This window comes from Mesoplodon mirus, assembly GCF_964341445.2.
Source record: "Mesoplodon mirus genome assembly, chromosome: 15".
Classification (NCBI taxonomy): Eukaryota; Metazoa; Chordata; class Mammalia; order Artiodactyla; family Ziphiidae; genus Mesoplodon; species Mesoplodon mirus.
Window position 1 is genome coordinate 49,258,257 of NC_138991.1, and position 9,356 is coordinate 49,267,612.

Consider the following 9,356-nt stretch of genomic DNA (forward strand, 5'->3'; position numbering starts at 1 on the left):
GTGAAGTAAGTCAGAAAGAGAAAAACAAATATCACATATTAATGCATATATGTGGAACCTAGAAAAATGGTACAGATGAACCAGTTTGCAGGGCAGAAATTGAGACACAGATGTAGAGAACAAACGTATGGACACCAAGGGGGGAAAGCCGTGGGGGGTGTGGGTGGGGGGTGAGCTGAATTGGGCGATTGGGATTGACATGTATACACTGATGTGTGTAATATTGATGACTAATAAGAACCTGCTGTATAAAAAAATAAATAAAATAAAATTTAAAAATTTTTTTTAAAAGTAATGTGTTTTATCAGTACCTCATCTGGTGTCACTTTTCCAATCCTATAATCAGGACAATATAAGGAATTAGCCAAGGCATTTCGGTAAGCTGCAGCATGCAAATTTTCAATGACGTCTGAAAACAAGTAAAGAAGCAGTTACAGAAGTGTGATTAAAATAAAGACAACATGACGTTTAGAGCCTAGAATGCAACTAAACTATACAACTTTGGTCATCGAATTCAAGTATTAAGAGGACTGAAAATATAATTTCATTTAACCTCTAACAACTGTTAAAATTCTGCCACTCGAATGTGCTGAGAAAAATAAAGTTTCTATGATAGCTGCTTCTAAATGTCAGAGTCCACCTAAACCCTTCTCTAACTTTAATCGACCTGGTATGATCTGGAAACCATATATGGGTTTTAGATTCAGAAGTCTGAATCTAATTACAGTTCTGCCACTGATTTGCCGTGTGACCTTGACTAAGTCATCTAATCTGAATTTTGCTTACTTCTAGATTCCCTCTCGAGGTAACAAGGGAGTCGTCAGGGTAAGAGGAGATATGAAAGTATCAGTGTTAGGTCATATTACTAGCTTACAGGGGTCAAATGCTACTGTCAAATTGTACACCTCCCTGGCACTGTTCCTACTTTCCTGGTTCAGTGCCTTTGCTTGAGGTATGTCTCTTTTATTTGCTTATTATTTGGGCGTCCCTCCATGCCAGGCACTGTGCTGGAAATACAGAGACCAGTAAGACACATGTGTGCTGTCAAAATGTTGAGGGGGAAAAACTGTAAAATAAAGTATTATGGGTGTGATGTTAGTAGGTATATCAAAAGTGCAGCGGGGGCACTAGGGAAGGGCAGTGGGAATTGGAAAGGAGTAATAAAAGTAAAATCTGGGATGAGTCTTACAGAATGAGTAGGTGTTTCCCAGGTGAATGATCTGGGAACAGCATTTCAGGCAGAGGACTCAGACAAAGGAATAAAGTATGACAACAGTCTGATTCAAAGGGAAATTGCAGCTAGGAGGGAAAGAGAGCAAGAAACAACGGAGGGAGGCAGAGGCCAGAGTTACCATATATGCTAAGTTAAAGAGTTTGCCTTTAAAGGATTTTCACTGGATTTTCATGTCAGAAGGATCACTGTAATGGCAATGTAAGATGTACATTGCCATTGGTGGAAGATGTACACCTGGGGGCAGAGACACAAGCCAGGAGACTACAATAACTGTCCAGGCAGAAAGGATAAGGGCTAGAGCCTCACTGCTACCAGTGGGGAAGAAAGCTACTCTGGATACTGAAATCATCTTTTGTACAATTTTACCATTCTATCTATTTCTTTGGTAGAGGTCTGGAGTAACGAAGTTATCTCCATGAAATAATATGAGCTAACAGGAACCAAGCACTCATTATGTTCCAGACACTTGACAGGAGACCCTCTCTTGACAGGCCTGCATCTGAGAAGTCCATCCCATTCTGAGCCCCTGCAGCTGGTCACCTGCTTACACCTCAGTGGTCTACCTGCACACTTCCGCTCCTACCAGAAGCGCTACGACTTCTGAGAATCCGTGGTGCTTTTTTTTAAAGATTTGTCTTGCCAGATGTGCTTGTCAAGATTAGATAACTAAACATTATATAAACACAAACATGAATACAAAAAAGTTTTTTTTTAATTAAGTTGATTACTTTGGAAAGACACAATAAAAGTGAGTTGGCTAAACAATAATAGCAGCAGCAGCAACAATAAACTGCTGCCAGATTTAGTGTAAAAGCAAAACAACCACTGAAAAAACACCAGGGGTGGGGTGGGGTGGGCGGTAGGGTGGATGGGTGGGGAGATGGGGGTTGGGGGGAGACACAGGCAAAAGGCCTAGGATTCTATAGTCAGTTTACTTGCTATCAAAGATGAAAAATAACAATACAAATGTTTAGAAATGAATAATATGTTTTAAAAAGTGGACAAATTTTTGGAGAGGGTATTTTCAAACCCAAGGAGAAAAAGAATTTCGATAGCAATTTTATTCTTCTACAAATTGATCTTCTCAAAAACCCAGTATCTTAGAAACAACGGAATATAATCCGAAAGTGTACTTACGAGTCTGAGGATTCTGAAAAGCCGCAGCTTTGTCAATCCTTAGCTGAGACTGAAGGGCAGCTACCTCCCAGCGACGAAATTCTGGTGCTGTGGTGACGTTGAGCAGGAACTCCATTAGAATATCACTACAGAAGATGTGAAAATAAGGGTTACCAGTCAAAAATTTAAAACCAACATCCATTCTACATAACTGTATTGCTCTCATTATTAAACTTTAGGCAGTTTGTGAATAATAATCCGAAACCAACATCGGAGGTCATAATGCCACATTAAAAAAAAGACTACAACTGAGCAACTTAGTATTTCTTTAAAAGCAGATGGTCAAAGGTACTTACACATCATCCCGCAGGCATTCCACAGTATAAGCCATGTTTTCCCTTGTTGAAATCACACTGAGTCAAAAATAAATTACAGTGAATTATCTAAATCAGAAGAACAAGCTTTCCCTTATATCTTCGTTAAGTCAACCAATTCTTTTGGAAAAAATTATTTTGAAGTACATAAAGTATAAATAATAGTATAACAAAAATACACTCAACTAAATCTAAAAGATATTTTTAAAAATCTTAAGAAAACCACAAATATTTCAACCTTAAAAAAAAGGAAGAAAATCCTGACATGTTACACATGGATAAACCTTGAAGACATTTTGCTAAGTGAAGTCAGTCAGTCATGAAAGGACAACAAATACTATATGATTCCACTGATACGAGGTACCTAGAGTCGTCAAAATCATAGAAAGAGAACACAGAATGGTGGTTGCCTGGGGCCGGGGGAAGAGGGGGATGGGGAGTTAGTGTTTAATAGCTACAGAGTTTCAGTTGGGGAAGATGAAAACATTCTGGACATGGGTGGTGGTGATCGTTGCTTAATGACACTTATTGCCATAGAACTATACAATAAAAGATGTTAAATTTTACGTTAAGTATATTTTACCACAACTTAAAAAAAAAGGGCAACTTTAAAGTTGAAGGTCTCTTTGTACCATTCCCAGGCTAACTCTCACACTTTCTCCCACTCTAGAGACAAACATAATCATAGGCATTACATATCATTTTGTTAAAAACCTCATATCTTAAAAAAGTATTGAAACTTGTTTTTCCACAAAACATTTTGTTTTTAAGTCTGCTATGTTGAAACAGATTGAGTTCATTCTTAACTGCTGTGTAGTAGTCCCAGCATATTACTATATCATACTTCACTTATCCATGTCTTTAAAGATAGGCATTTAGATTGTTTCCGGTCTCAATAACGATAAAGAATCCCTTTGTGCATGTGGATTAAAAACTGTTAGGTTGTAGAATATGCTCATGTTCAATATTAATAGTCCTTGATTCTTTCCTATGTAGATGTATCAATTTATACTCCCACCAGCAGTATAAAATGGTTATCACACTGCTGATTATAAGTAAATATCATTGTTTCTGGCTTCCTCTTCTGGGAACAGCCTGTTCCTCTCCTGTCTGTCCATTTACTCTTTGGTTGTTTTTTCCTAATTTGTAGTTCTTTATTTTTCCAAATAATCCTCTCTATGTTACATATGTTGCAAATATCTATTCCTAGTTACTTAAATTTTTACTTTAAGGCATAAAGATGTTTTACATTTTATGCAGTCAAATTCATCAGTCTTTTCCTTCTTGTGCCTTAAGGAATTGTTAACCACCTTGATAACAGAGAAAAGTTCCTTTACAATTGATTATCTTCTAGTGTTTTCACTATTTCCGATTACTTATTTTTAACAAACCTTAATTTGCCACCAACTGCTTCAATTCCACGGGTTATCTTGAAAGATGAAGCTCCTTTTGTAGTCTTAGAAATGAAAAAACAATTGTTTTTAGTAGTTTTTTAATGCTAAGCTTGCCAAACATCACTTTATGTCAAAATCTAAAGTCTAATTGTCATTAAATTCAAAAGGAACGCTAACTGAATAGTGAATCCTTTTTAGTTTAAGAATTATAAAACAAAGTTGACCAAAAATCACAAGTATAGACTTTTATACAAAGTACATTTAGGTAAAAATTCCATTATCAAATAAAGCTTACTGGATTCATCCAATTATTCTGAAAGAGATTTGCATATGAGAAAGAGTAATTTTCTTTCCGTTTCTGGCACTTCTTTTTTAAAATTAAAAATTTTGTTTTTTACTGATTTCTTATGCTCTAGCACTAATATTCGGATGGACACTAATTTAATGCTTCTCTATGGTAAATATCCTGTGGTTTTTTATAATGTATTAGGGGACTGTACTGGGTTGAAAGTGTCCCCCCAATTCATGTCCACCCAGAACCTGCAAATATGACCTTATCTGGAAATAGCCTTTGCAGATATAAATATTTAAAATGAGGTCATGCTGGATTAGAGTGGGCCCTAAATCTAATATGACTGGAAAAATTCAATAAGAGGGATATTTGGACACAGAGACACAGAGAGGGCCATGTGAGAACAGGGGCAGATATTGGAATGATGCAGCTGCAAGCCAAGGAATGCCAAGGATTGCTGGCAACCACCAGAAGCTAGGAGAGACAAGGCACCAAGATTCTTCCTAGAGCCTTTAGAGGGAGCACGGCTCTACTGACACCTTGACTTTGACTTCTAGCCTCTAGAACTGTGAGAGGATAAATTCCTGTTGTTTAAGCCACCCTGTTTGCAGTAATTTGTTATGGCAGCTCCAGGAAACTAATATAGGGATGTTGCTTTTAGTTTTTCTTTTCTGTAGGACCAAGGTGTCACAGATTTCTAAACATATTGAGGTAGTAAAGATGCTTACCAAACTGGATGCAAGACGAAGCAAGTGAGAGGTTCCTAAATTGTTGGAGTCCTCATATCTGCTGCCTGCTTTAATGAACAAACCAATTCTTGATGCAGGAGCATAGTTTTCAAGAGAAGCAATCACTAAACCATTTGGTAATTTGGTAAACTGTATTTAAAATAAAGTAGGGATGTGATTAATGTCTTTATATTACCAAGGACAGTAAGGCACGTATGTGTCCAGTGAGCAACTCAGTGGGACTAACCTCAAGGTCCTGAGGATGTGGAGGCGCTCCTGCAGGGGCAGTTGTGGCTTTAGCTTTGGGAGCAACTTTGAGGGAATAAAATCTCTAAACACAAAAAAGACAGGTTACCACATTTCTCAAAAGAATAGTGCATTGTATCCAAGTGGGCCCAAGCAATAGAGGGTGTTCAGTGGTAAAAGAACTCCATGGGAGGATTTAGCTGATTAACTTTACTATGAAATTACTATCCACCAGTTTACCCATGCCACTCTTAAATCTCTAGTTATTTGTGATTTGTAGAGCCTGAAGGAATACTGAGTTGAACATGTTCATTTCGTACTATGTAAAGAATTACTGTATTTTCTTTTACCTTTTAACTACCTTATTAAAACTTCAAGTGGTCCTCTCTAGCCCTAATGCTTTGGAATTTTTTGAAAAAAAATGTGGAATAGCCACATTCATACCCTTTTATAGATTTCAGCATTATTGCTTTCCTTATCTGCCCAAAAAGTCTCATCTTTTTAGTCTATTTTCCAATATGACTTCATTTCCTTCATCAGTTTAGTAATCTTTAAGAAAGACAAAGTAGGGCTTCCCTGGTGGCGCAGTGGTTGAGAGTCTGCCTGCCGATGCAGGGGACATGGGTTCGTGCCCCGGTCCGGGAGGATCCCACATGCCGCGGAGCAGCTGGGCCCGTGAGCCATGGCCACTGGGCCTGCGCGTCCGGAGCCTGTGCTCTGCAACGGGAGAGGCCACAACAGTGAGAGGCCCGCGTACCGCAAAAAAAAAAAAAAAAAAAAAAAAAAAAGACAAAGTATATATCAAAGAAAACTTCCTCCAGCCCCCAATATTTCCCATAGTATCTTCACTCTCTTGTGTGCTACATTAAGATTATACAACCAAAGGTTTTATCTTCTTTGACTAATATACCCTGAGATTAACAAGAGCTTCATCCATAGTAGATTCTCAGTAATATATAATATGCGGCCACTGGAAGGGTAAAGGGGTCCTCTTAAATGTCAGATAATGGATCCAAAATGCATAACTTTATTCAGTTTTTTTTTTGGCGAATGATACACAATGCCACAGAATTCATTGTGATTATGTCTAAGGATCTTAAGGTTACTAGTGGAGATGCTGAGAGTCAATCCTTGGTACTCCCAGGATCAAATGAACATGCTGCTAGAGTTTCCCAAGGACCCCCCTCAGAGGCTGCAATGCCTCTACTCCGTGTTGTCCAGGACGGCTGTCTGTTGTGCATTCAGCATCAGTGCTATACTATCGATAAGCTGGTTCCTAGTTTTCATTTGCTGTTAGTGCTTTCAAATTATAAATTCTAATTAGCTTTGCTTTATCATCATCAATTTCATTTCCTGGGTGTGGTATAGTTAACCCTACTATTGATTCTAGCTTTTGATTTTCCAGAAAGTAAAAAAACTGCTGTGGGCACAGCAGTTCAAATAATCCATAGTTTTACTGCTAAGGTACATTTAGGTGCTCTCCTCTCAAATGTGCCTGAACAGTGATACTTTGCTGGTTAGGTTCTTCCTATAATTTGCTCCATTCAAATCTGTTGCAAAATATTATCCTAGTAATTGTCCATACAACTCCTATTTTGTTTAAATAACAAAAGATGTATAAATTTATTCTTATATAAAATAAGTGTTGCAAGTAGAAACAATTGCTTTCAAGCTTATTGCAATTTGTTTACATTGGTCCTCTTCAACTGTTATCTTTGAGTTCTTTTTTCTACTGGAAGGTGGGGATGGATGCAATGGAGGAAGATCTTTTGGGGCCTTCTGCCAGTCTAACCGGGCTTCTCTCTAAGGGTTATTAATCACTGGTAGTCTAGGGGTGCTAAGAAAGGTAAGAGAATTACAGCCTAAATTACAGCCATTTGTATAATTCATATTTTATCTATTTAAACATTAAGCACAGGGAAACTCCATTCCCCGGTCTTCTGCACCTCCTTCTAGAAGGTTACCAGGTTACTCAGTAACCCAGGTACTCTTAGCACTTTGGGCTGGAAAATTCTTTGTTGTGGGTGGCTTTGTGCACCGTAGGATGGTCAGCAGTAGCACTCCCCCCCAGGCTGTTACAATCAAAAATGTCTCTAGATACATTGCCAACTGTCCCCTGGGGGGCAAAATTGGCCTCGCTGAACTTTTTTTTTTTTTTTTTTTTTTGCGGTACGCGGGCCTCTCACTGCTGTGGCCTCTCCCTCTGCGGAGCACAGGCTCCGGACGCGCAGGCTCAGCGGCCATGGCTCACGGGCCCATGCCGCTCCGCGGCAAGTGGGATCCTCCCGGACCGGGGCACGAACCCGCGTCTCCTGCATCGGCAGGCGGACTCCCAACCACTGCGCCACCAGGGAAGCCCCTCGCTGAACTTTTTTAATCTCAGAGACTGAGACTGTCCCCCCTTGACAACCACCGGTTCACACTGATATAACACTGACCCTAGAGGAGTTTTCCCCAAGCGACAGCTGTGTTTCACTCGGGCTTGAAGGAGGAGCCTTAAGAAGCTCTAGAGGGCACGCCAAGAAACCCTCCTAGATAAACTCTAACAAGAGATCAAGAAAAGCACACTTTATACAGCCAGGACACCACAGTAACAATCAAGTTCCAGGCACAGTGAAAAAAGCTATAAAGGCATTAGCTCATTTCTTCTTTATGATTTTACTCATAAGCCCACTTAACCGTTGGGGAAGCTGATGCTCCGTGATACGCCAAGAAGCAGAGGCCGCAATTGATAGGTTAGGGATGGGGGACTAGGTCTACGCCGGCCTCCTGCGGCCCAGATCTCGCGGTCTCCTTCTGCACGCCAAGTGCAGCAGTGACCTTCAAAGGTGTCTCCACCCGAGTCGTTTCACCTCTGCTCTTAAGCCCTCCCCCTCTCTTCAGGTTTTCCGGCATTTAGTCTCCCCTGCTCAGAGCAGGAGCTGGCCTTCCAACGCCCGATATCCCCAGCCTGCAGCCCACTTGGCCGGCAGGATTCACCTGAAGGGCAGAACAAAACCCAAGGCCCCGGGACCCCAAACCAGGCACCTCCGGTCCGTATTACCTTGCTGACAATCTGCTCCCCCACCCTCCTCCAAGCCCACCAGATGTACTCACCGAGAGGGACCCGACTCTGGCTATTAACTTCATGGCTCAAGATTCCTCTGGGCCGCGGTCACGACCGCCTTAGAATAAAGCAAGATGGCGGCGGGCGGCGGAAGCGGCCCAGAATGCCCCGCGACACTCTTTCCCACGCCGCCTACGTGAGGGGACTCTCTATACGACCGACCGCACTCTACTGCTCCTTGGAGGAGGTTGGAACAGTCCAACTCCTCCAAGACGCAGGATACGGAGACGCATAATTTCGTAACGCAGTTTTCAGAAGATAATTTAAGTTACCGCTTTTTGGGTTCTCTTCCTGGCCCGGATATCCGCTCTGTAATCCTCTTTTGACTACGTCTGCCACAGCCCATCGCACCCCACCCACTTTGGATTCTTCCGATCCGGCTGTCCAATGAAAGAGCCCCGGTTCGCCAGATTCCACCCGCGGCCTCTGGGCTCCAGCCTTCTGAACGTCAGGACTTCCTGCATTGTGGAAGCCGCTGACTTTAGGAGACTTGTCTGTATCTGCCCTTCTACAGAGACATAGGCTTTGAAGCCGGGTGTGATCGCCTCTTGCTTGGTGAGGTCCTCACTAGCTCATTAGCTCCATAGGAACAGAGCCCTTGTCCAATGAATTCGCCGCTCTAACTCCCAGACCAGGCCTGGGACACACATAGGTGAGACCGAAACCTAGGAAATACTTACGACTAGGGTCTCTGGTTTCATGGAGTTTATATTCTAGGCTGAGATTACGTAGAAAATAAAAACTGAAATATAGTTTTGTCTTAGAAAAGTTAAAATGTTTTGAATAGTAGTGGTGTGTGTGAGAGAGAGACTTCTGATCTGAAGCCTGCATATGGAGAGTCACGTGACAGCTTTTGTGGGAAGAAA

The 9,356-nt window shown here is 41.2% G+C and overlaps 1 protein-coding gene across 1 annotated transcript in view; it reads right to left on the minus strand.

Annotated features, from left to right (window-relative positions):
* Positions 1-8,599, minus strand: part of UQCRC2 (ubiquinol-cytochrome c reductase core protein 2) — a 30,270-nt gene extending 21,671 nt beyond the window's left edge. The window contains exons 1-7 of the mRNA XM_082600519.1: positions 8,481-8,599; positions 5,386-5,469; positions 5,139-5,288; positions 4,116-4,180; positions 2,707-2,763; positions 2,372-2,496; positions 312-409 (exon numbers count right to left, since the gene is read on the minus strand). Coding sequence (XP_082456645.1) covers positions 312-409; positions 2,372-2,496; positions 2,707-2,763; positions 4,116-4,180; positions 5,139-5,288; positions 5,386-5,469; positions 8,481-8,513 — 612 coding nt within the window. The 5' untranslated portion in view covers positions 8,514-8,599. The remainder of the gene's footprint in view (positions 1-311; positions 410-2,371; positions 2,497-2,706; positions 2,764-4,115; positions 4,181-5,138; positions 5,289-5,385; positions 5,470-8,480) is intronic.
* Positions 8,600-9,356: the final 757 nt, after the last annotated feature.